The sequence below is a fragment of the Fundulus heteroclitus genome, chromosome 20, assembly GCF_011125445.2.
Source record: "Fundulus heteroclitus isolate FHET01 chromosome 20, MU-UCD_Fhet_4.1, whole genome shotgun sequence".
NCBI classification, from domain to species: Eukaryota; Metazoa; Chordata; class Actinopteri; order Cyprinodontiformes; family Fundulidae; genus Fundulus; species Fundulus heteroclitus.
In genome coordinates this window covers 10064079-10090818 of record NC_046380.1, presented here as the reverse complement: position 1 = coordinate 10090818, position 26740 = coordinate 10064079, and the positions used below count along the sequence as shown (strand labels likewise).

At 40.8% G+C, this 26740-nt stretch overlaps 1 protein-coding gene across 1 annotated transcript in view; it reads left to right on the top strand.

Annotated features, from left to right (window-relative positions):
- Positions 1-23893, top strand: part of phc2b (polyhomeotic homolog 2b (Drosophila)) — a 36085-nt gene extending 12192 nt beyond the window's left edge. The window contains exons 4-15 of the mRNA XM_036151378.1: positions 981-1058; positions 1313-1474; positions 4087-4221; positions 4809-5100; positions 12830-13140; positions 14439-14637; positions 18285-18499; positions 21056-21185; positions 21964-22066; positions 22334-22448; positions 23019-23337; positions 23427-23893. Coding sequence (XP_036007271.1) covers positions 981-1058; positions 1313-1474; positions 4087-4221; positions 4809-5100; positions 12830-13140; positions 14439-14637; positions 18285-18499; positions 21056-21185; positions 21964-22066; positions 22334-22448; positions 23019-23337; positions 23427-23581 — 2214 coding nt within the window. The 3' untranslated portion in view covers positions 23582-23893. The remainder of the gene's footprint in view (positions 1-980; positions 1059-1312; positions 1475-4086; positions 4222-4808; positions 5101-12829; positions 13141-14438; positions 14638-18284; positions 18500-21055; positions 21186-21963; positions 22067-22333; positions 22449-23018; positions 23338-23426) is intronic.
- The last annotated feature ends 2847 nt before the right edge of the window (positions 23894-26740 follow it).

The following is a 26740-nucleotide window of genomic DNA, read 5'->3' as shown; positions in this document are numbered from 1 at the left end:
GTCTCTAATAGGGCTGGATTCAATAACAATATATATCAATCGATAGATGTATATTGATGATAGAAACAAAAGGGTCAGTAAAAAGTTCAATAGTGTAACAGTTTTCCTTCCTTTTGCATTCTAGCCATGAATATTACAGTCAATACATCTTCCCAACCAATCACAAACACCCAGTAACAAAGCTCCGCCCCCTTCAAAGAGTTCAGAGAGCACCTGTTCTTTTTTCTTTTTAAAATACTTGCAGTTTTGGTAAAAAGTTGGTTAAATAAAGGGTTGACTTTGAATTCAGTGTTTGTGTGTTCTGTATCTAAAAATAGGTTGCTTAGCAACAAAGTAAAATGGCCAGGGCTGCACTTAAAATATTTATTTTGGATTTGTTGATAATTATCTTTATCGATACAATATCATTTCTATTTTATCGATATGCTTTTTTCTATATCGTCCAGGCCTAGTGTCTAAAGAAGACATACAACTAGAATATAACTCATGTTAAAAAATTCAGTTAGCATAAGTCTTCAGTTAGTGCAAAACTGTACAAAATTTGACCATCACAGAATCATACGTATAAGTGTGTACACACATGGGTAACTGTCAGTTATCGGTGTATTAATATTAATATCGGATATCGATATCGGCCCAAATTTTCATATCTGCATCCCTAGTTCACAGGTAGTCTTCTTCTAATCTGATCCTCCTTTGCAGTAATTACTACATTTTAGTTTAGTTAGGGTAGGGGGGGATTAGATTTTCACTAAAACCAGACCTTGCATATCTGTTTTTATTCCATTTCACAATGATGCCGCTGGATTATATTAAAAGTTTTTGGTTGTTGCACAACAAAATGTGTAAATGGGGGGGGGGGGGGTTTGCACACGTTTGAATTGTTGCACATTATTGCTGCTGTAGTCCTGTCACAAATCCTGTTTCGGACACTTCTCCTTACTTTGTCCCCTTCTTGTTTCTTTTATACATTTCGACAGGCCAGCATTGCAGCCGGCAGGCAGAACTCCTCACAGAATGGCACTTCATCTCAGCAGGCTGGGTCTACTCAAGCTACAGTAAGTGCACTTTTGTACCTTTTTAAATTGACTATGCCCGATTAGATCTTCTTGGATCTAAACTTGGGTTAGGAACCCGGGTCTTTAACCCCCGTTAAGCATCTACTTTACATTTTAAGAAATCAGACTTACTCATAAGTTCGTGCATTTGGAGTAGAAGTCTAAAGAAATCGCGTGTCTTTAAATCTGAAGTGCTGAGTTAAAGAATCTTTTGCATGTGTAAACCGATAATGCTGCCAATTCCTCCCCCGTAGATCAACCTGACCACATCCCCAGCTGCCGCCCAGTTGATCAGCCGGGCCCAGAACATGAGCTCCCCCCCCACCAGTATTTCCCAGCAAGCGGTTCTGCTCAGCAGCCAGTCCAGCCCGACTCTAACACCCAGCCAGGCCCAGCTGTACCTGCGGCACAAGATGGTGAGAGCCCAGAGACGAGGAGCGGAGCCTCGGGCACATTTACACAAGCTTCAAACACGCATTAACAAAACCCACTCATAAACTGCCTTTGGGACAAGGTTTGTGGATCCTTATAATACAGTCACATTTCAGATGTTGCGGTGGTAGTTTGCAAAATTAATGTCCATACAGAGCTGTTGAGGTAATACAGGACCTGCACTGCATAATCGGAACTTAAAATAAGTAAAATGTTCTTAAAATTAATGTATTTTTCCTTGATTTGAGCAGGTAAATAAGATGATCTGCCAATAGAATAAGATTTTTGCACTTAAAATAGGAACAACTCATCTCCACCGTCTTATTTCAAGTGCAGTATGTGTAATTATCTTATTTTAGGGGTAAAAATACTTATTCCATTGGCAGATAATATTATTTACCTGCTCAAATCTAGGACAAAAACACTAATTTTAAGAACATTTTACTTATTTTTAGATCCATGTTTTTCAGTGTGCTTTGGAACAGCTAATGGGTCTGATTTAGAGCTAGCACAGAAATGCCTTCCGTGTCTGTGGTCGGCAGATATCGACACATTTTGAGATCGTCAGTCTTTGTTTCTATTTTAGGAATCTGGTTAAAAACAAAAACACATTCTTCACATACACACAATCACCTTGAGAGAAATGTATAACGTGTTGTTGGACACACCTATCCACAGATTGAATATTTCAAACCGTGTCACCAGTTAAGTTAAAAAATAATTTATTGCTACCGACGGGAAATTAAAAGTCGCCGCACCTGAAGCTCTCCAAGTTTCTTAAGAGTCGTTGTCAGTGGTGATGAGTATGGACAGTAAGGGTCTCCTGTTGCGCTCATACTTGGCGTGGACCAGAAGAAGCCTCTGACTGAAGGTGTTGGGTCACTTTATGTTCCCCATTTTATGAAGCATCACTTTTTTGCTTCAGAGGTCCTAGAGCAGTCCCCAGAACCGAGCCAGTCTTCTTCTTCAGCTTTGTGAACTTCTTTAAGTAACTGGCTCTGATACTAGATGATGACAGAAAACTCTCCTCACTAGCTTGCTAGGAGATCTCCAAACATTGAACCACCCATGTAGGTTTTCTTCAGAAGTGCTGTCTATTCCCTCCCTCCTTGTATAACATCTCACTATGTCGCCTCTCTAGTCCAGTGTGGCGTCTCAGTGAACACAGAGGTATTCATATTTATTCACCACCGTCACATCTTCTCTCATGAAATCTACATTAACCTCCTTTTTGTTTAGTTTACATTCAAGATAAGCTAATTGTTTTTTTGGTTTTTTTTTTTCCCCTCTGCCTTTTGTCATTTCTTGTTCTGGAAGTCTGAGGTGTATAAACAGAAAGGGGACGTTATGAGCGCAGTCCCCTATGGTGTTCCTTTGTGGGTCAGACACACAAACCTTTTAGTTTCGCAAAGTGCGGTCCGTTTGTCAGGTAATCGTTGATGCAGGTAAATGTGGGAGCATCCGTCTGTTTTTTCTGGAGCCTTTGACACAGGAAATCAGACCGGCTTGTGTCAAATGCGATGGAGAAGTCAAAGAACACGACTCTCACATGGCTGCATGCTTCAGACTCATGACTATAGGCGGACGGCAGGGGTCCTGAAAGGTGCTCATTTGTTTCTCATGGTGTGTTCAGACTGACCGCTGTGTCCACGGCGGATTTAAATATTATCCCTATAGCCTCGCCATGTTCGGTCCGCGTGGAATTTAACTCTCCTGTGACTTTCGCTGGAGTTAAAAAAAATCTGAACATCTCTGTCAAATCAGGGACTCGTTGTTGTTGTGACACACAGTGATGGAGCGCGGTGGAGATGAAGCTTTTTTCAATCAGAATAGGAGATAGAAAAATCAAGAAGTAAGGAATGCTCTTCAGAGGATTGTGGGTGGCTTTGAAAAAAGCCGTTTTAATTTAGTCCTTGAAATGATTGTTAAATCATTCATCCTTCGTCCTCCTCTTGTAGCTCCAGATCTGGACCGGCCAGCTGCGGCTTCTCTGGGCGGGTCGGGTAATCTGTCTCTCGGCCTCTTGCTCTGTTCTGTCTCGCTGCTTCTGTCTGAGCTCCGTAGCAGGGAACACCGTGAGTCGCTTGGTAAAATCCCGGCCCACCATGTTGTGTTGAGCAGACAACCAGATAGAAGCTCCGATGATGCGGTGATTCACGGTGAAACCGGTACGGCGGTGAACTCCGCGCGGTGCAGGCAGACAGACAGGTAGTACGTGGAGAAGAATGGCTCACCAACATCTCCTGATTTGGCTGAAGGCTACGATGAACTATTAGCATCAACCTATGTAAGAGCGTGTTGAGTTTAGCGGCTCTGAAGACATCCATCTATGTATCTGATCCTGCTACCTTCATCTCTCCCCACCCGTCTCTCATATTATTCTGCTTTGGCCTGCTTTCCAGCTTCTTACGGTATGCATCCTTACCGTCTCACATCTCAACTTTAAGTGACTATAGTTTGGTGTCATAACAACCGTCTAAAATTCAAAATCAACAGCCGAAATCCCTCCCACTGCACAGCAAGGCAATTCTCACAAAAATGGATTCTGTTATTGAGTTCTGTCTTAGATTATTTTTGTTTATGTTGCACCTTCCAGGCTCAGCAGAATAACCTGGTGCAGGTGGCCAGGAGTCTGGGTCGGGCCGTCCCTCTGCCCCCGCAGCTCATCTTCACCCCCGCTGCTACAGTCACGGCCGTCCAGTCTGAGAGTGCCACACAACCCTCCGCACAGGTATAACGAGTTCCCCATATTTTATTTTTATTTTTTATTTATTTAATTCAAAATTAACTTTTAAAATTCATACACACAACACTAGCAAATCGATGCATCTTGAATGAAAATGAGCAGAGAGAAGAGTAATCTTATAGCTTGCCCTTTATTTATCTTACAATGATTGTGCATTAGTTCTGTTACTTAATCTTTTTTTTTTTTACAGTATTTACATCCATCTTGTCTCAGTTATCCATATTTGCTGTAATTATATTTTACAGTATTCAAAAAATATGATATAGCATCATTCAAACTCAACTCAAAGTGCTTTACACAGAAACAAAAGAAAACATGTAAAACACAAAAACCTTTCTGACTCAAAGAGCATCATATAGAAAAGAAACAAATGATGAAATGCTAAAATTCTCTTAATAATATAATATTATTATTATTGGTTATCAACTTGGTCACAAACCACTGAATTATTTCATAATTTCATATTTACTCAATACACTTACTTTTAAAGCAGTTTAAACAATATTGTCTTAAAGTGACTGAATAAACTACAGCTGTAGTTTGCTCACTGTTTATTCGTGTCTCGTCTCAAGAACCAGGTTCAGAATTTGGCTATTCGCGGCCAGCAGGGGGCGACCACCTCCTCCTCTCAGACTCAGACCCTTCCTCTCAGCCTGAAGCAGAGCCCGGTGCCCATTCAGCCCGCTTCACTCGTCAAGAATCCCAGTCAGGGGACCCAGACCTCATCAGGTGGGAAGTCCGCTTCCTCTGACGGCCCGTCAGACGGAGGAAAGAAAGGAGACGGTCCGGCGGTCACAGAGGTTCGAGCTATAAACATGAGCCGTAACATCACAGCAGTGAGTGCTCAGCCTCTTATTGCACCAGGTAGGTGGAGGTTCTAGTTCAGACATGGTTTAAAAACACAATATTGAAAACCATCAGAGCTTTTTTTTATTTTTTATATCTTAGATAGATAAAAGGTAATTCCCTTTCATTTTATGCACCATCACCACATAAATAAAATAATCTAGTTGTGTCTGTTCATTTTACCTTTTAAATAGACCCGACTTGTCATTGGAAGCATTACTTTCCAGCCGCAGGTATAAACACCAAGCTGTCAAATTGCCTACCAGCTGCTTCTAGCTGCTTTTTTGTAATTTTCCGCTCACTTCAAGCCTAGAATAGACCCGGGACTCCAGGAATCTTTTTTTATACACGCCAGAAATCCGCTGTTGTAAGATTGGACTGTGACAAGTCAGGGCCCGCACCACAAGTCCATTCACTCAGTAAATATACATTTTGTTTTGGGTTTTGTTACAAAACCGTCTGGCTGCAACACGTAAGAGTTGCCAAAAGGTTCGCAGCTGTGACTTAGTTCTGTTTTTTTTTTTTTTTTCTTCTTTTAAAATGTTGACTACATCAAGCTAAGACAGTTTTGGCAGATTAAATGTTTAATCTTTAAGAGCGCTTTATTGATGCAGTTCACTGTATAAATTGTGCAAGAACGACCAAACGTTTGTACGCGGTGAACTGTAATGCAAGGCCGAATGCGGTGTTGATGCGCAGTATTTGTGCCTCGCTCAAACGTTTGCATGCACAGTGTTTTTTTTTTTTTTATTCGGGTTTGTGACGGTAGTGGGAGTCGGATTATCCGAGCGTGTCGGTGCACAACTGTGCGTTGCTTTGTTTCAGTAATAGATTCACGCAGAAAAGAAAGGGAGGATGGAAGCTGGAAATCTTGGCTGCGTGCTGTCTGGTAAAAGAAATGAACTTGGGTTGCCATGGCAGCTAGGCACAGGGGACAGGTGTGCACGAGATGCTGGGGAGTCGATACGGCGAGCAGGAGCAGAGGAAGCTGTAGGGACGGGCAGACTGAATTCAGATCTGGGCTCAAGCTTGATTTTTATTTTATTTATTTTTTACTTAAATGTGACTCAGTCATTCAGAGCTTTCATTCAAAATTCCATTGTATTACATTTCTTCATGGCCTTTTATGTAAAAACAAATGTTTTTTTCTATATGTGAGTTTTAAATGGTATAAGATAAATGGACTGAACTTATATAGCGCTTTTTCGGTCATGTTGACCACTCAAAGCACTGTACACTAGAGCCACATTCACCCAATCGCACTCTCACTAACGCGCATACATTCATGCACCAATACGCATCTCAGTAGGCAACTTGGGGTTAAGTGCCTTGCCCAGTGGCACATCAACGTGTAACAAGGGGAAGCCTGAATCGAACCCACAACATTCCGATTACAAGACGACTAGTCAACCCATCAAGCCACAAAAATTGGCTAAATATTCTCAAGAGGAAAATGTAGTGTCATTTTTTTTTTTATTATTTTTGCAACTATGTTGTTGCAGGTGTATAGTGCTGCAAGAGGGCATCTTTAAACAAATTGTCCACTTTAATATATAACCAGAAGACAAATTGCTTACTGAAATCCCCACAAAAGAGAAGGGTTGAACAAAACATGGAGTGAGTGCCCGGTTCATGTTGTAGCCAAGATGTAACATGAAGATGATCCATCTTTCACAGACCGCAAGCAGCCGTGAGCACGTTAGGAACATTTTAGCATGGTATTGTATTTAACAAATGTTGTTTTGTTTTTTCTTGCTCGGTGCAGCTTCAATGTAGACTAAAGCCAAAATAATGAGCGAAATGAAACTTTCTGAAAACTTGTCAACTTAACTATTCCATACAGAATGTTAAGAAATTAATTAAGGCTTCATCTCCCTAAAAAAAAAAAAAAAAAAGGTAAGAATAAAAGGCAGGCTACCCCTACAAACTCCCTATAATTGCATATACACATTTTTTAATCTAATTTTATTGTTTTATTTATCTAGTGCCAATGCACAGCAAATGTTGTCTCAAAGCTGCACAATATATTGCCAAATATTGTCATCACAATATTGGTGTATGTGATATTCATAAAACAGCTTCAGGCGATTCTTTACCATATGCATATTGCAGTCCGTGATATTGCAATGACAATAAATTCACGATATATCGTGCAACACACGGATATTTGTATCACAAATGTTCCTCACCTTGACCTTACTTGTGCTATAACACACTTCAACAATCAGTCGTCTGAGCAACGCCTCTATCGCCAAATGTCTAATAAACTCAGTATGTCTTTGTTACTTGAAGATGAATTTGGGTGGAAACAAAACGTTTGGGATTTCTGGCCCAGTGCAGTCAGTATCTGTCATTGCCTTCTTAAAAAACAGCCAAGAACGTATTATAAAAGCCCAAGTGGGAACCCCCAGCAGCCCAGTTCTGGCAGATTAAAAGACCAGATCTGCACATAATGTTGTCTGACTTTAATAGAAATCAGGATCAGTATTCAGCCTTGATCTACATTTACAAAAAAAGAATATAACAGAATAAAAACTTTCACACTAATCAAAGGCGTTAAGAATGTCTCTGTGGCAGTTCGTTATACATGTGTGATTTGTTCACAAAGGATCCTCCGCTGTGGGGATTTTTCTACCTTCTGATCTGAAATCAATTTATGCTTTTGCCTTTTAACTGAATAAAACGAGCAAAAAAGTTTGATGTGACAACTGTTACTCGACAAAACATCTGCTAACCTGAGTGCTCTGCTCAAAGCCAACACATTGTGTTGTAGTTGTAGGTTACAATGTGTTTGATCAGAGTAAGCCAATGTGGCAGCAAATGTGGAAACTCTGGGATTTTCCAGGGCCTGTAGTGCTACAAATATTTAAAGGATCGTATACTGTCCTCAGTGTCCGGACATTGCACAACTATTCGCAGTTGTTGCTCTAATAAAATATTCCTTTGGGGGGGGGGAAGTTGGGCTCACTGCCGCGTAATACAGATTGAATGATTTGCATGTGTGTGGCGTGTGGAAAGGGGGCCGGCATCATTGCAGACAGTGATCCAAAATATTCGAGGGGGAGGTGGTGTTCACGTCGGTTTCTTGGCTTGTCTTGCATCCAGGACTTTTACTCTGTTCCTCATTAGAGGTTTGAGAGAGATGTCAAAATGTATCGGGACGGCAGATTGGATCCGGCAGATCCCGATTCAGAAATCCTCCTCCATTACTCATACGGTGCCTGGAAATCTTGTCTCTTTGATTCCAGAGCAATTCCTGCACCAACAATGGCTACCATGTTGCAGCAGCTCAGCGTTTTGAGCAAAATAACTTGTATCCAGACGCAGGGAATTGCTTTGACCTGTGTGAGCCAGGTCAAATGGACCATTCACAAGCAGCAGGCAAAACAAATGTTGGATCCTATTAGCCTCATAGCCCTGTTGAGTTGTCTCTCTGGTAATAATGTGGCTTTTGAAAGTACTTTACATTTTGTCACCTTCAGCCGCAAATATCAGCCTGTATTTTACTAGCAGAGATGCACCAAATAATTTTTTTTTCTCGATCCATACTGATACCTGGGTTGACCATATCTACCGATCCAATACTACTATTGAATGAATAAACCGTGTACCTTTCCATGTGAGTGAAGTTATCAGGCTCAAAATAAAAACATTGTTTAAAAAAAAAAAGAAGTTCTGCATGTCCTTTAGCGTGGTGTTTTTTGGAGGTGCTTATTTGAGTTTGTGCTGTTGAATTTACCAACCTGATCTGCAGATGCTGCATGTTGCAGTCGGCGTTGTTGGCGTATCAAGTTTGAAATGTTTCCAAATGGCAGACTTGGGTCGGTCCGGCACTTTTTGCTCATCGCTAGCTGCTGTGTTTGCTCTGCGTCAACGCTGTCGAAAACATAGAATAGAAGTGACTAGATCGGCGTAACTTTATTGCTGTGTATGATATTGATTTAAAAAAAAAAAAAAAAAAAAGGGAAATGACTGGATTGGTAATGCTGGATCGGCATCAATCATCCGATATCTGATCCAGCTAACTAGTCTATACCGGAGCCGATATCTCTACATCTTACTGGGATTTTACGAGATGCACCTGAACAGATTAATGCATAATTGTGAAGTGGTTTCCAAAAGTAAACAAAAATGTAAGATGTATATATGTATTCAGGGTTTTGGTCTAAAACGGTATCTTCAGCTTGGAAAATCTCACATTTTCAATCCATTATATGACAAACGTAAAGAGTATAGCACAACTGAAAAAACCTGCCAATACGTAATCTCCCAGCTAAACTGACAGGATGGACATTAATCAGAGAACCAGCTAAGAGGCCGACGGGAAAACTATTAGAATGGACCCCATAACTTTGGCCCAAGTGAAAGAGTAGGAAGAGGAGGGACGGAGGAAGTTATGTTTCCCTTGGCTGAAATAGGCCAACTTGAACTATCTGGCCTGCATATGCAATGAGGAAGACAGCAGTGCTGGTTAGCAATGATTGGAAGTTTTTATGAAAGATTATGACGTCCTGCTGGCGTCTTGGTTATTATTTTAGTGTTTTACGCTTTGTTTTTGCTCAATTTGTTAGTAAATAAAGCCTTTCGTGTTTATAACAACGGCAGTATGATACAGCGCTTACCTTGATGCCGTGTCCTCGTTTGTGTTTATGAACGGGAAATTAATTCCTCCGTGATGTTTTGATACAAGGCTCTTAGAGTTGCTGTTAGATCGATTTATTTTAATTAATAACGGTTGATCTTTGATCACGCCGAGCTGCCGCTTTACCACGAGCCATTTCAGAGGGTCAGGTTTGATTCGGCATCATTGTTATTAATAGTGATTTTTTTCATTTTTATGTTATATATATTACTATGATTTCTGATAGTTCTGCAGTACTGCTGGTAGACGGCACCACGTCTGTTTATATCTGCCCATCGTACCCAGCACTGGGGTTATTGTTAGGCTCAAAAAGGACCGTCAATACACTATCAGGATGGACGCTTTGTGTATATAACTTAATTTTTATAGGCGTATAATGTGGCTATATACCTTTTAATATAAGACAGACCTGGAAGAAAAAACCTGGCTGTTGAAGACTTGAGACTGATCCAGAGATTCTGAGAGCATTTCAATTGGATTGTTTCGGTCAAAGCATATTTGTGTTTTAGAATGACCCGGTTCAAGTCCAGACCTGAATAGGACTAAGAGTTGGTGGCAAAACTTGAAAACCACAAAGCTGGTAGAGATTTAACACAAAAGGATTTACAGCCGCAATTGCAGGGAGGTGGTTCTGCAAATGACTCTCATGGGCTGACTATGTACACACGCCACGTTTTTTAGATTTTTAACAAAAACAAAAAGAAACATGTATGCAGTTAATTCCACTGCAAAACTATGCACTGCTTTGTTTTGTATGGAGTGAAATGTGTTCCGTTACTGTTGCAAGCAAAGAACACATTTGCAAGTTGATATTTGGGGAAAAAATGCAACCCAGAAGTCAACTTTGCAAAACTTCTTAATCTAATCAAAAAAGGTTTTGAGAGTAAATTTGGCATCTTCTCAAATTTTATAAAAAAAACATCAAATCTGTTTTTTCTTTTTTTTTTTCCAGATTCAATTTTTTAAAATTTTATTAAAATTCTTCATTTTCAGATGGAGTTGTTCAGATTATATTCTCGTCACTTCTCGCTCTTGACGCGCACACTGATCATAGAAATGTGTTTGCTAACGTCCAAACAGACCAATAGAAATGCGTCCTCACTCTGGTTGAAAGCCCACCCCCAGAAGAGAAGAGAATGTGATCTGTAAAAAAAAAAACAATTTGAAAAGAATGCAAATCGTAAAACTGCATCTGAAAAACAGAAATTAAAAAAAAGAAAATAAAAATTAACAATTTTTTAACTTTTTTTTTTTTTTTTAAATAAAACAAAATCTGAGAAACCAGCAAAATTACTCTCAAATCCTGTTTTTGATTTAAAATTTTTAAAAGCTTAATCTCTGGATTGCATTTCTTTTCCCCATTTACAGAACTCTTTGCTGGCAACAATATTGTAACAAAATTGACTCCATAGATTTGGCCTAAAGGGGCAAGGGGGTCTAAATGCTTTTGCAACTTATCATTTACCTTAATGACATTCCACCAGTTTGTTTTTAGTTAATACCTCTGGAGACAATATCCAGAACAACCTCACATTCAGGTGCAAAATACTTAAATACAGAAATATATTAAGTTGCATTTCAATTTATTAACTAAGTTCTTTTTTTCTTTTTTTATTCTTTGCACTGTTTTCTAACAGACAGAAATGCCTTCATTATTTCTGGTCTCCCATAGGCTTTGCTACAGAAGTGATGGATGTTCATTACGGTCTACGTTGCTTCTCAACTGTAGGTTCCCATCTTTCTAATTGCAGCGCGGCTGTCTCTTTCCACCCATGCACAGCTCTCTCATACGTCTCTTAATTCATTGTAAATATGAACTTAAGGTTCTCCATGTTCGCCACAGGTAGCGCGATCTTCTGTCAGCGGGTTTCCCCATGTCCCACCATATGAGAAAGGGAACATATTTTTCCAGCACATTGTGTCGTGTTTAAACCCCAATAGACACGCAGGCTCTGCTGGATGAAACAAGAAAAAAAAAAAAAAAAACTCATCTATATTTCCCACAGTGGGGGTACAGACTGCGGTTAATGCCTCGCAGGGGAACTTTGAGACCAGATGGAGCTGATCCCACACAAAGCCTCGTGAAAAGAACGGGGAGAAGGAGGGTGGCACAAGGGGGATCTGGGACAATCGCTCATTAACTTGGCAATTTTCCACTCTTGGATTTATTGTGAGGTTTTATTAACATGAGACAGCACACCTCCATGTCGACACGGGTTCGTACGGCAGGAGCAACCGAGCAGCGCTTCGGAGTAGTAAGTCGTTTCTTGATGGAGTTTAGTAGTAACAACAGGGTTATTAGGTGCAATGTCTGCTGGGGGATGTGTTTCAGATCTGACTGGAGGGAGAGACGCCGGGGCCCGCGGACTCCATGAAGGTGTCACGGGCCAGTCGGCTCAGTGGTTTTCAACCTGGGGCCTTTCTAATATTAGAGCAGCCCCAGGCTACCGCCGCAGAACTCCATCCCATTTTCACATGTTGCCACAATACAAGATTGATGTGCTGTGTCTCTGGCTTCAGGGCAAGAGATGAGCTCAGGATGTCTCTTCACCTACGGCGCGCCGACAGGTGCTGACAGGCCGTTTTGAGACAATTTGTGGGTAATGGTCAGGTCAGAACCCGGCATCGGATTTGTCGGTGCACCTTTCAACAAGCTCTTAATATTACATGTTGTCAACGGGGGGGGGGGCCACGAAGGTGAAGGCAACACTACCAAATGAGATCGTTTGTACAAACCTCTATTTTTCACTGTTGGAGCCTGAGGCAGAGTGCTGCAATTCACCTTCCGCTTCCTCCTCCCACGTTTTCTCAACTGTAATTGCTTTGCTGCTCGTCAGAAGTGGAGGATTATGCCCTTCAGATAAAGGGTAGGGTGTTTGTGTGACGTTTTTTTTTGTTTTTGTTTTTTAAAACCCGTTTTTTTCAAGTAATTCAATTTCTATAAATATCAAAGAAAGAATATCTGTCGTTTATGCTGACAAAGTCGTCTGAGGCCAGAGGAGAAAGTCTTTTTTTTTTTTTTTTTCTTAGTTAAAATCAGACGAGCTTCAGTGTAAGTTGTTGAGCGTTTTGGGACATAACAGACAGCTGTTGTTCTTCTTCCAGCCTACACCCAGATCCAGCCTCATTCGCTGGTCCAGCAGCACAAACAGCAGCAGCAGCAGCAGTTCGTGGTCCAGCAGAGCCACGGCTCCCAAAGGCCGACGGGCCAGCTGCTGCAGACCGCCTCCGTTCAGCCGTCGCAGGCCCCCGTGCCCGTCCTGCCCAAACCTGCGCCTCACCAGCCCTCCACTCCCAGCCAGCAGGCCACCATCTTCCACTCCACCCTCAGCCCCCATGCTCTTCACTCCTCCCTCAACCAAACCAAAGCCCAGCCGGTCCAGCTCACTGCCATCAACCTGCAGATACAGCCGGCCGTAAGTAATCTGCTCGTCTTCTGCTAGTTACTGCTTTTACGTTTTGTTTTCTGCCTCACGGGAAAGGATGAGAAAAAAAAAAAGTCCCCATTGTTAATATACAGTTGTTCCGAAACTCAAATTTACACACTATTTGAAATTTAGGGTTTAGAAATTATGTGGACTTTTAAGAAATTCATCAGTTCTCAGTCTAAAGGAGACGGATGTGTGGCAACACGACAGGTAGGGAAGACATCAGCAATATACCTGGAAAAGCAATTTAGGAAACAGTTATAAGGCAATCTCTAAACCCTTTGAAATCTGTTGTTTTTCAACGTTTGAGATTAGATTGAAACAGTTTTAAAACCTCATGACATGACTTTATTATGTCCTGGTTTGTAAAACTTAAAACTAAGGATGTAGCTTATTTTTACCATGACTGTAACTGTCCTAAACTGGGACGTTTAATTAATTTGGCTTTCTCATAACACTTAAAGAAAAAAAGAAGTAAAAGTAAAAGAAACAGCAAATTCTTTATTTCTGATTGTCTTTGTTATAACTCTAGTTTTACTGTTATTAGGGTTTTATGCAGTCTGAAACAGTATGAAAAAGTTTGATTCGGGTGTTTTCTAAGTCTGGGTTAATATAAACAAATATTTTCTTCCAGACTATCGTTGATTGTCATCCTTCCTTTCTTGTGTCCTCCCTTTTTCCCCATCATCATTTCTTTTTTCCTCTCTCTCCTTATGTCCCTGTCCTTCCTTTTTCACTTGTATATTTCCTATTCTTCATTCCTTTCTTGTCTCCTTCCTTCCCTCCTCCTGTCTTTCTGTCCTTCCTCTGATATTTGCCTGATGCAGAAATGTCTGCCATAACTTCATGGGGAATCTTTGTATTTATGTTGAAACATTGAGAGAAACTGAAATGTTGAGCCAAGAAATCTGATATTTTTACATGACACTTGTGGAGAGGAGCCCGGTATTTATAGCAAGTATTCCTCACTCAGTAATATAAATTATCCAGTTCTTGTAGACATCCTATAATATGTTATATTAGAAAGCGCTGAGAAGAAAAACAAAAGCTGCTTTTGCTGCACCAGACAGAGTGCACATCCGTCCTCTAAGACGCCCACAGGGGGAAAAGACACTGCGATGTCTCTCCTCTGAATCTAGACTCTTGCTGTAATATTTTCCTTCAGGATGTTCAGTTTTCAGGCACTGACATTAAAAATCCTTAAACTTTGCTATCTTGGATTTCTGCTGTCAGACATTTGACTCCTTGTTTTAATTTTTTTTTTATGTTCCTCTTGGCTCTTTTAGACCCCACGACCTGTTCAGGACATTAAAGATAAGCCGACCTCGTTAGTAGTTAGAGAAACAAGTCAGACCCCGTCTACTCAACAACAGCAGCAGCAGCAGCAGCCGCCGCAGCAACGACCCGCATCTTCTCCATCGCAGCCCTTCAAGCCTGGAGAGCAGCCCAAAAGCAACGCCGCCACCCCGCCTGTTCCAGCACAAGGTAAAGACTAGGCCGGATTCACCAGGACGGCGCCGACTCTTATTTAGGAGCAACTCTTTCCCTAGTGAGCTGCTGCTTTGCTTCTGAAGCCCCGGCTTTTAAAAGGTTTTCAGTTAAAGATGATTCCGTCTTATTTTTTTTTTTTTGCGCATGTTTGATTACATTGAGGTGAAAAACTGGGAATGGGGGTTTGTTTGATTATTTATTTAGTCGTGTTGTTTAAAAATTTAGAGCACCGAGATTTTAAAAAAATACTTCCACTCTCCAAATATGAGCCCAGCTTTCAGATCGCAGAGTACAGAGCAATTTAGAAATTCCAGGTTAGTGTAACAGTAGACCTGTGTGGCAAAAAAAACAACAACAACCAGAGACTGCACTTTTATGAATGCCAGAAAGGCAAATCCATAACTTGTTTAAGTTTGGGGTTTAGTCCAGGTGGCGAAGTTCCTGCCTCAAGTGAAGGAGTTTAAGTATCTTGGTGTCTTGTTCATAAGTGAGGGGAAAAACGGAGCGCAGTAACGAGTACGCTGCACCGATCCGTTGTGATGAAAAAGGTGAGTCGAAAGGCGAAGCTGTCAATCTACCAATCCGTTGCTCTAGGTTCCTATCTTCACCTGCGGTCATGAAATTTAGGTCATGACCAAAAGAAGTAGATCTTTGAAGCAAGCGGCTAAGGAGCTCGGCCGTCCGGCAGAGCCGCTGCTCCTCCGTATCGAGAGGATTCAGCTGAGGAGGCTCGGGCATACTAAGCAGAAGACCGAGTTTAGTGATAGACCATGGGGGGCAGCTGATAGGCTAGAATCAATGTTTGTAAATTGTCATGCCTCTGACTTATGTGTGTGAAGTCCAAAGAGCTGCATGTATATTAAAGTTTCAACGCTTTGAGCTTCTTTTACGCAGAAACTCCCAGACATTAGACTTAGAGTTCCTACAGTGTTGGTGGTACTTCCTGTTGTGCATAATGTGCGCCGTTTGTGGACAGATGATTCAGATACTAAGTGGTCAGTAGCTTTTTTACGGCTATGCAAAGATGGCGGCGCTGCAGTCGTTTAGCTAAACAGCATCGCTTAGATGCAAGGCAGTATTATTAACTGGGCCAACAGGGATATTATTGCCAAAGAGAAACCAGATTTAAAACACATGAAGAAAGATAAAGGTTTTAAGTTCTTCATAAAGCCTGGTTTTAACTTTTAGTTTCATCTTCTTTCCATCTAGAGATGGAACTTTCTTTATTATACAAGGTGTGAAAAGGCATCCGGCCCCCGTACAGATTTATCATTGTCAAACAAATTTTTATAGATAACTCTGACTAACTACAGATGGAACGCTAACCTTGGATTAAACCTTAATTCTATTCTGATTAAAACAAATTAGGCTTTTAATTTGAAAGTCTGTCTTATGATTGTACAGCTTTTTAAAGGCGACTGTCATAACACCCATGTGTGAGAGTGTGTAAATGGTAAATATAGAAAGAATGGTACATAATAAGGACAAAGGACACTCTTTTGAGGACCAGAATGTTCACATTTTGGACAAAAGACAGATGGTTCGAAAGGGGGGTGAAGGAAGCCATTTACGTTAAGAGAGAAAAAACAACTGTAAACAGAGGAGGAGGACTCAAGTTTCAACTTTCAAAAACTTACAACACAGCAATAAGTTTGATTCCTTCCAATTTTCACCTCAATCCTCACTTCCATGCAGGTGAGCACAACATCTCCCCTGTAAGCCAGAACAACGATGAACCTATTACTAAGGGGTGGACCTGTTTCGGGTTAATTTGCATGTTATCTAAGCCATAACAAGGCCTCTTTGGGCAATAATATAAAGCTTGGAACTCCACACTACTCCACACTTGGATTGAGTCTCTCTCTGGTAGATGCTCACACCTGACAGATTACGTAAAGATAAGGAAAACAGCAGATTTTGAAACGTAGAACTACAGTCCGATTTGTCTGTATTTTGTGGCCCTGCTCCTTAGCGCTGGTGAAGTTTGTGGGGAAGAGACTGCTACTCCCTGGGATTACAGCTGGAGTTGGCATTAGAGTAAAAATACCGAAGTTACACATTTAAATTGTCTATAAGATATATGTTACAGTTGCCAGTATGGGATGTTGTATTTTTGCTGTTAATTTCTAATGACTAAAGTTACCAGAAGTTGATTGAAAGCATATTTTGATCTTATTGTACAATATTATTTTATTTTCTAAATAATTTGGGCCAAAACAAGTAGTAGTCTCCCATGTAGAACTTTGGGGAAAATGCACCGCCCACACTTGATTTTTAAACGACAGGACTGTGGTTTTATTTGGTGGAGGGTCTGTTTGCACACGGGGGGACGAATTGTATTCAAGCAGCTGAGCGGACCTGGAGTCGCAGATACGAAAAGATATCTTCACATGTTTAGTCTGGATCTGAAGGCTGTTTGCTGGGTACTCCCCGCTGGAAAATTGGTGATCTGCAGCCTGAGCTGAATTATGGAGCAGCTACTGTGGGGGCGCCGTGGGAGGAAACGGGGGCGGGGTCCTGCTTTCACAGACGGCTCATGAGCGGGCGTGAGGAAGCGCCTCTGCAGCTTTAAGTCTCTCTCAGCCTGTGCAGCTGCTCTGCGTGTCGCTCTGAGTCGGATCGTTAGAACAACAAACAAACGGAGCGGCACATGTTTTCCGTCTGAACAGCGCGGAAGTTGCAGGGTAAGAAAACTCTTATTCGGCACTAATGGCTCTAGGGTGACGAGGCATGGCGGCTCACTGTTTACTTTTGTTTCTGGGGCTTTTTGTTCAATAAAAAAAACAGCTTTTATGAGCACGGCTCAAATGTTAGGAGGTGGCTGTGTGCTTTTTGTTAATTATTCACCGTTAAATACTTTAAAAGGTCACTTTTCACTGTCTGAAATGAGATTTTAACCTGGCAGCAGGCAGAAAGATCCGATTGTGTCTGTTAGTTTTGTCCATTAAACTAAATTTCCACAATACATTACGGATACAACTGATCTCTCATCAATAGAAACTGTGTGTGTGAGACTGTGTTTACATGAATACCACAAATCTCTGCTGTTGCATACAAATTCACAAGGTTTTTACCCCCATATGTAAGAGCTGTGGTGATTATTTTGGTCATCTTTTACCCACACAATATCAGGAGTTGCATAAACCACTGTGGTTATTAATAAAGTAGGAAACCTAAACATTCACTAAATATTCCAGTGGGAATCTATCTTCAAAATGAATGTTTTGCCCCTCTGCTCTGTGATTGGCTGAATTAACGCTGAGATACAATATTTACTTTCCAAAAAAAGGTAAAAAACAAAGCAACTGGACTTGTTTTCCGTAGTTGAAGACGTTTCGTTTCCTCTCTAGGAAGCTTTCTCAATTCAAAAAGTCTGGAGTAATGTGGAGTAACAAGCTTTATACAATTGGCAAACAAAGGCCTTGTAAACATATTTACTTAATTGGTTAAAAAGATTATAATTCCTAGAAGGGCAGGCCAAATGTGTTCCATTGGGAGCGTAGCAAACCAGCTCCTGTGTGCTTTGGTGCTCTTTAAAATCTCCATCAGAAACTGTTTTTTTTTTTTTTTCCCCAATTTAGAAATGGACTTTTCTCTGCCGTTTTGATCTGAACTGCATCCTGTGTACATTTCTCGCTCAGGAGGGGGATCAGCCAAGAGGCCGAGCGCGACGACGCCCGGGACCCCACCTCCAGCCATGACCTCTGGAAACGAGAACGAGGCGCCCACCGTGACGGGCAGCGCGCCGCAAAACGGGGAGAACAAGCCGCCGCAGGCCATAGTCAAGCCCCAGGTCCTCACGCATGTCATCGAAGGCTTCGTCATCCAGGAGGGAGCCGAGCCGTTCCCCGTGTGTGTAAGTGCCCGCGCGACCTCGGATTTACTGGCAGAGAAACGCGGTAAACAACCAAGAGCCGGCACGCTCTCCAGTGTACATGCCTGCAGGGAGCTGTCAGCAGGCGAACACAAAGCCTCTGTTGGTGCTTGTAGTGACAGCTCACAGTGGCTGCTTGAATCAGTCTTTAATTAAAGGGAGACGGTGGCGGAATACAGATAGCTGCAGCTACACCACACTGCAAAAACAGAACTAGAAATAAGTAAAATGTTCTTAAAATTAGAGTATTTATCCTTGATTTGAGCAGGTAAATAAGATAATTTGCCAATGGAATATGATTTTTGCACTTAAAACAGGAGCAACAATCTCAATCATCTTGTTTCAAGTGCAGTATGTCTAATTATCTTATTTTAGGGGTCAAAATACTCATTCCATTGGCAGATAGTCGTATTTACTTGCTCAAATCAAGGATAAATACACTAACTTTAAGAACATTTTACTTATTTTTAGATCTGTTTTTGCAGTGCAGTTAAAGCTTCTTCTCCAATCAGTGCCGTGTGCTTTCACTTTAAACGCTTTGACTGTTTAATTGCCAAATATATGCTTATGTCGGAGGCTGTTGCAAAATGAAACCGTTTTAACTCATTTTAAGTATATATTTGTAAGTATACATTCTGGAGGGCAATGAGTCAAAGATTTTACCTTGTCTGCCTCCTTCTGGTCGGTTGGTGTAAATGCATCTTATTTTAGTACATGAGGGTTTTCAGATTTCTTTTTTTTTTGGTTAAATTACTTCAAGAAAATGTAAAAAATATTCAAACATTCATCTTGCAAAAAAAAAAAAAAAAAAACTGTACGAGCTGCTTTGAGAATCGGGATGAAAGTCATTTCAGTTTCCCCAAGAAATGTTGTGCTGGGTGGGGGTAAAAATTAACAATTAACATAGTTAATTGTTCTTTTTTGGGGGAGTTGCTAAGATTTTTCTTCCACTTAGCTTTCCATTAATATCACAGAATACAGCTTTAGATGAGCGGCCAGCTTCTATCTCTTTTTATGTTTCTGTCTCTATCATGTATTTATTTTAAAGGCTACATGCCATTCTTCCTTCCTGCTTCTTGATTAAATGAAAATCTCTTTAAATCTAGATCTGCCAGAGTCTAAAGTATTTACAAGTGCAACTTAATTAAGTTTTTATTACATTTGGGATCCGCTTGTGATCCGTTCATGGGGTCCATCTAGCAACAAAAATGCATTTTCCAAGAATAAAGCAGCCACAATTCCTCATAGATGGACTCATAAAGGTGGATTTTTGTGTCCAACAGACCGAATTTTGGTGATTTTTGCATCTGATGGATAAAAAAGTAGTTTTAATGCAGATATGTTGGCCTACTGAACACCATGTTGACGTACTGCGCCATAGATACCATACAGATACAGAGGTGATTAGTCTGCAGCACTAAGAAGTTAAGGAAGCTCCTCTGCGTCATTGTCTCTCTGTCTCATCTTCCTCTTTACGATTCACCATAGATTCTCTATGAGGTGGTGATCTGGTGAGTTCTGGTGGTCAACCAAGCACAGTAATGGCGTGGTAGCATGTTTTTTTTTTTGTTTTTTTTTGCTGTGTGGGCCAGTACCAAGTCCTGCTGGGAAATGAAACCAGCATCTCCATAAAGCTTGTCAGCAGAGTGGAGCTTTAAGTGTTCTAAAATTCCCAGGTTGCTGCAAACTTGGGTTTTCCAAATGAAATGCAACATTTATTTTCATTTGAAGAAAGGTCTCAGGACTGTTGAGATCCAAAGCATTTCTGGAAGTGAGCCTTCTTGGGGAGTGTGTCAGCGAGTGTCTGCTGGATGATTATCCTCAGCAATCTGCCACATGATGCTGTGGATCCCAACATTTCTACATAATGTTCCAACTTTCTGCAAAAGAAATTTTTTTTGGGTTGTCACCAACTTATTGAGATGCAGGTTAGGGCTGGACCATGTACAGAAAAAGCTGATTGATCGATAATTACCAAAAGATTCAAAACGTACCTCTTTAAGCGCAGCCCTGGCCATTCTATGCTGTTGCTTAGCGACCTATTTTTAGATACAGAACACACAAACACTGAATTGTATCTCAACCCTTTATTCAACCAACTTTTTACCAAAACTTCAAGTAAAAAAAAACAAACAAGAAAAAAGCTCTGAACTCTCTGAAGGGAGTTCCTGGCTCTGCGTTTGGGATTGGTTGGGAGGATGTAATGACGCTAGTTTTAACCTACATGATAGGCTGAAATGCAAAAGGAAGGAAAACATTGCTATTAAAGTTTTTATTGATATTTCTTCCTTTCGCACCACACATCTATTGATCGATCAATATATATATATATATATATATATATATATATATATATATATATATATATATATATATATATATATATATATTACTGTTGAAATGTCGTCCAGCCCTAATGCAGTTGTGTTTGGCAGTGTTGTCAGGTTGTATGCTTCCTGATCACTGTTCCTGCGTTTCCTCCATTTGAAATGCGATTCTTCATCTTCTGTTTTGTAAATGTTCTAATTCTCACTTCAGGTGGAGCGTCTGCCGATTCTCATCGACAGCCCAAAGAAGCTGGATCATCAGCTGTCTTCAGACCCCGACAAAACTCCCGTCAGCAACGCGGGGAACACCGACTCTGAGCCCGAGGACATGAACCAACCAGGTGAGACCAAACAGATTAAAGCTGAGCAGTTTGTCTACTTTTATTTGTGTAGGTTCATCCTGTTACAGCAGTGGATTATCCCACTCGCTGTTCCCACGATTCCCGCGTGCATCTTCGCGAAAGGCGGAAAATTTGTGAAATCGGGCTCACAATGGCGACAGTTCAGTTCACCTGCTGCTCACTGCCATGTCGTAAATAGAACGGAGGCTCTTCTAGCCGCCTAATTTCATGCATCTGCATCTCTTCACCGAACCAATTACCGTGCACGTGGCTCCCGGCCAATCTGAGGCAACATGCTCAGTAACACCACTGCCTCTCACCAGAGGATGTTGCATCCCGTTATGTGTCGGCTCCTTTCTCAGTGTTTTCATCTCTGCTGAGTTCTGTTGAACAGTTTCTTGTTTTTTTGTTTTTGTTTTTTTGGTCATCTCAAAAGGAATTCGGACAAAGTGCTGAAAACTGTCTACTGCAAAAACAGCTAGCTCTTTATTTTGTGAACGGTATGATCCAGTTTCCATGCACTCTGTGTCGCCAACAACTGCATGTATCTGGGGCAGAAGCAAACTCTTTATTCGTTATACATTATTTAGATTATCCACACGTTTTATTTTTAGCATTTGGAGACAGAAAATGTTTATGTTCAGGCTATTTTTTTCTCCCCCCTCATTTTATTTTGATGTTTGAATCCAGCCATCGCGTTTCAAAGACTGAGTGTGCACAATATCAGCCGGTAGTTTCAGTTTCAGTCTCATCCTTCTCGCCGCATCTGCCCGCACAGAAAAAGAAGAACCCAAGCTGACCTGCGAGTTCTGCGGCTGGGTGGACTTTGCCTACACCTTCAAGGGATCAAAGAGGTTCTGCTCAGTGGCCTGTGCAAAAAGGCAAGTTAGCGCAATGTTTACATTAATTTGTTGATGTATAAGCTCCATTAAATGGTTACAGGTGAAACAAATAGGACAAATAATCCTGTTTTAATAAAATTTACTCTGATTTATTTTCAGTCTAGTCAGAATTTATTTTTCTGTTGCCATGTATGTACGTGTATATGTACTTTCAGCTGTACATCAGGAGACAATGCATTAAACTGGAGGCTCTTTTTCTATTTTTTTCTTTTTTAATTTCTTTTTTTTTTTTTTTTTTTGGAGCAGGTACAACGTGGGCTGCACGAAACGGGTTGGACTTTTCCGTCCAGAGAAGAACAAAACGACAAACCGCTGGCGTAAAAGGTCTCACGGCCGCTCCAGTATAGAAGCTAAGCAGCAGGTAAAGATTATCATTTATTCCCTTATGACGAACGCGTTCACAACACCTTTTACAGCCGTTCACTTTTGCACCTTTTTGTTAATTTTATGAACTTTCGGGTAAACTGTGCCAGCCTGTTTTTTTTTTCTCCCTCTGTCTTTACGGGTCGTTAACTGTTCTATGATCTAGAGCCACCTTTTATTGGAGACCAGCCTGAGTAGGGAAGAATTACTTAGGATTTCCTGCCCACTGCACCTATTGAATGGAGAGCATTAAGAACTGTTAGTGGACCCAGAGGCCTTGGTTTATTACTGCAGACACGCTGTGGGAATATCAAGCAGAGTTCAGAACCCTGCAGAAATGTTTACTTGACATAACTTGTTTTATATAATTTTCTTCAGCGCTAGGTGTAGGAGGTGCTGATGTTTTATGTAGTTAGTCGATAAATAAAGCACCTGAATCCTTAAGGCACTCTTTGAAACTGTTATGAGGTTAGAATATTTCTTATTTAAATTCTCTCCTGATGTCTCTTGTGATTTTTTTTTATTTTTTTTTTATTTTTTTGGTTTGTTTGTTTCCTCCCTTGCTCAGAAAATGTCCCCGTCACCACAGCAGACTCAGGGAGGCTCTATATCCTCGCCGCATGCCTCTCAGCCCAGTCAGGAGGAGTCCAGCCCGTGTTCAGACATGTCCAGCTACGAAGAGCCGCCGTCGCCCATATCCGCGGCCAGCTCTGGGCCCCGCGCTCCGGCCTCCGCCCAGGTCCCCGTCCACCGGCAACCAAGCAGGTCCTCGGAGCCAGAGGGCTGCCCCGGCAGAGACGCACCCTCACTCAGCGAGCGTTTCCTCCCCAGCGACCCCACCAAGTGGAACGTAGAGGAGGTTTACGAGTTCATCCGCTCTCTGCCAGGTTGGTGGCATCTAATCAGGGGGGGGAGATTCAGAGCGTGTTGCATTCAGGGACCGTGTTTTAATGCATTTCCTCTGCCGTCCGGTCAGGTTGTCAGGAGATCGCCGACGAGTTTCGCTCTCAGGAGATCGACGGACAGGCGTTGCTCCTGTTGAAGGAGGACCACCTGATGAGCACTATGAACATTAAGCTGGGACCTGCACTCAAAATCTTTGCACGCATCAACATGCTCAAAGACTCATAGCAGACATTGTGTGTGAATTCAGCTCATAGCACTATAGCAGCACAGAGCACTGACTGCACTGTGACGCAGCCTTCTCAGCACTACTGGACTGCTTCCTCCAGCTACAGAAGGGAAAAAAAAAAAACCCTGATCTGCATTTTTATCACCAGTCCTGATGGAACAACATGATGGTTATTTCTCCGTGTTTTCGCAGGTGTCAGTACTGAAAGAAAGGGCAAAGATCTGCCACACTGGGTCATTTTGCGCTCATATTTTGAAAGATGTTGTGGTTAATGGTCATGTTGTGCTCCCCCCCCCCCCCCCCCCCCCCCCCCCCCGTGGGGAAAAAAAAAAATGCCTAGCATTTCTAATGTGGCGTCAGAAAACTAAAATGTGCTGGTTATCAGCCTTACATTACCATCATTTAGCTTCTACAGGACTTTCTCAGAAAATTAGAATATTGTGATAAAGTTCTTTTTCCTGTAGTGCAATTAAAAAACATGAAATGTCATACATTCTGGATTCATTACAAGTCAACTGAAATATCGCAAGCCTTTTATTGTTTTAATATCGCTGATTATGGCGTACAGCTGATGAAAACTCAAAAATCCTATCTCAAAATATTAGAATATTTCCTCAGACCAAGTAAAAAAAAAAAATTATAACAGCAAAACAAAATCAAACATTTGAAAATGTCCGTTAATGCACTCAGTACTTGGTTGGGAATCCTTTTGCACAGATTACTGCATCAATGCGGCGTGGCATGGAGGCAATCAGCCTGTGGCATTGCTGAGGTGTTATGGATGCCCAGGATGCTTCAATAGCGGCCTTTAGCTCATTTGCATTGTTGGCTCTGGTGTCTTTCAGCTTCTTCTTCACAATACCCCACAAATTCTCTATGGGGTTCAGGTCGGGGGAATTGGCAGGCCAATCAAGGACAGTAATGCCATGGTCAGTACACCAGTTACTGTGAGAATCTGATGTCGTCTCTTAACCACTACCATACTTGTGATTTAGTTTACTGAACCAAGCTGAGTGTTTTTCAAGGCTCAGGAAACCCTGCAGTGTTTCGAGTTAATTAGACGATTCAAGTGATTAGTTGAATAGCCTACTAGTATACTTTTTCACGATATTCTAATATTTTGAGATAGGATTCTAATATTTTAAGATAGGATATTTGGGTTTCTTAAGCTGTAAGCCATAATCAGCGATATTAAAACAATAAAAGGCTTGAGATATTTCAGTTGATTTGTAATGAATCCAGAATGTATGACATTTCATGTTTTTTAATTGCATTACAGAAAATAAAGAACTTTATCACAATATTCTAATTTTCTGAGACAGTCCTGTACTTTATGTGCTAAGCTACGATTTTTGCTCTGCACAGATCAAGCCTGAATAAGAAACCCAGTTTACAAAAGAAAACCGAGCTGTAAGAGCAAGCAGTGCTGGAGTGCTCTACCTGTTCAGTTGTGCCTGGGTTTGCTCACACCGCAGCACAATCTGCGCTCATTTGAGGCATTGTGATAAGCACGAGTGAAAGTCTGAATTTATTATATTGTTGTTCACGTTTTTTTTTTTTGTACAGTTTTGTTGCCGTGTGAAAGGAAGAAACGGCTGCGAGTCTGAGAACAGAAGATTGCATTCAATAATTGGCGTTTTTATTCAGCAGAGCCTCCTTTTTGCCTTTTCCTAACAATAAGACCCCCACAGCTGTCAAAAGAGCAAAGCTCGAGTGAAAGCAGAGAAAACGATTCAAGGAGCCTCTTTTGTGTCAATTTTCTTTTCAGCCTGTAGTTTTCTCTGTAGATTTAAACGACTTACAAATTATCTACTTTTTCAGAATGATTAACTTAAATATGACATTGATTTTCTGACTCAGGTTTAAAAGACACTAATTTATACAAGGAACAAAATGGGTTTGCTGCTCTCTCGACGCAACCCAAATTTTAGCTCTTTTTTTTTTATTTTATTTTATCATCCTTATGCACAATATGTTGTGGTGTGCAATTGTTAAACAATGCAAGTTTGTCCATGTATAGCAGCTCATTTGAAAGCTTGGAACTGTTCTTTATATAAGTTATCATTTTTATTTTAAGAGAAATTTAATTTTGGTTAATATTTTGATATATGCAAATTTATAAAATACCATTGGTGTTGGAGTTCCTATAGGTAATGTCTTTTTTTTAATAAGCTCTTTTTAATGGTTTTTCTTTGTGTGATAGAAAGTGAACTTTTTTTAGATAATTCTTTGTCAAATGCTTGTATTTAAGAAAACAGTTTGTTACACATTTTGCAGTTATAAATGATTTACAGAAGAGTTTTGTCTTGGTTTGATTTGAATCATTTATGTGTCTTTTTAAATGATTTCTGCAGAGCTGTTACTATTAAGCACATATCAATATAATTGAAAGGTTGATTTATTTTTCGAAACAAGTAAATATACACAGAGATTTCCAAGAGCCTATTTCTGCTCATTTTGATAATTATGGTTTACTGCTAAGAAACAGAACATTATGTTTTTCATATATATATACAGGATTTAACTTTCATTAAACAATAAATTAAAATGGAGACGTATGGCCCACGAAATCATGGGGAAGACTGCTGACTTGACAGATGTAGAGAGGACATTCACTGAAATCTTCCACGAAGGAGGGTTAACATAAAAAGTAATTGCCATAATTCATTCAGCGTGCTGTATCCTTGCACATTAATGGAAAGTTGAGTGGAAGGAAAAAGTATGGTAGACAAACGTGCAGTTAACAGACATAACAGCCTTAAGATTGTGAAGCTAAGTCAGTCACTGTTGAGGGGGAGATAAGAAAGGTCTGAACTGCAGCTACTACGACTTGAGCTAAGGAGAAAAATGATCAAACTGTTACTCATTTGTGATCTTTTTTTTTTTCTCTGATGAAAGGTAGGGTCCTGAAGAATAGTAGAGAATCAAATACTTCAAGTTATTTGATGTCCAGTGTTAAGTTTCCATAGATTGTTTGAGGAGATACCATCTGTTGCTGTTGGTTCCTTGTATTTTGTCAAGCTCAAAGTCAATGCAGATAATGTTACACCACTCACTCCATGCATCAATTTGCTGGCAGGTTTTATGGAGACGCTGATTTTGTTTTCCATCAGAATCTGGCACCTGCCACCACTGCAAAGACACCAAAACCTGCTTCA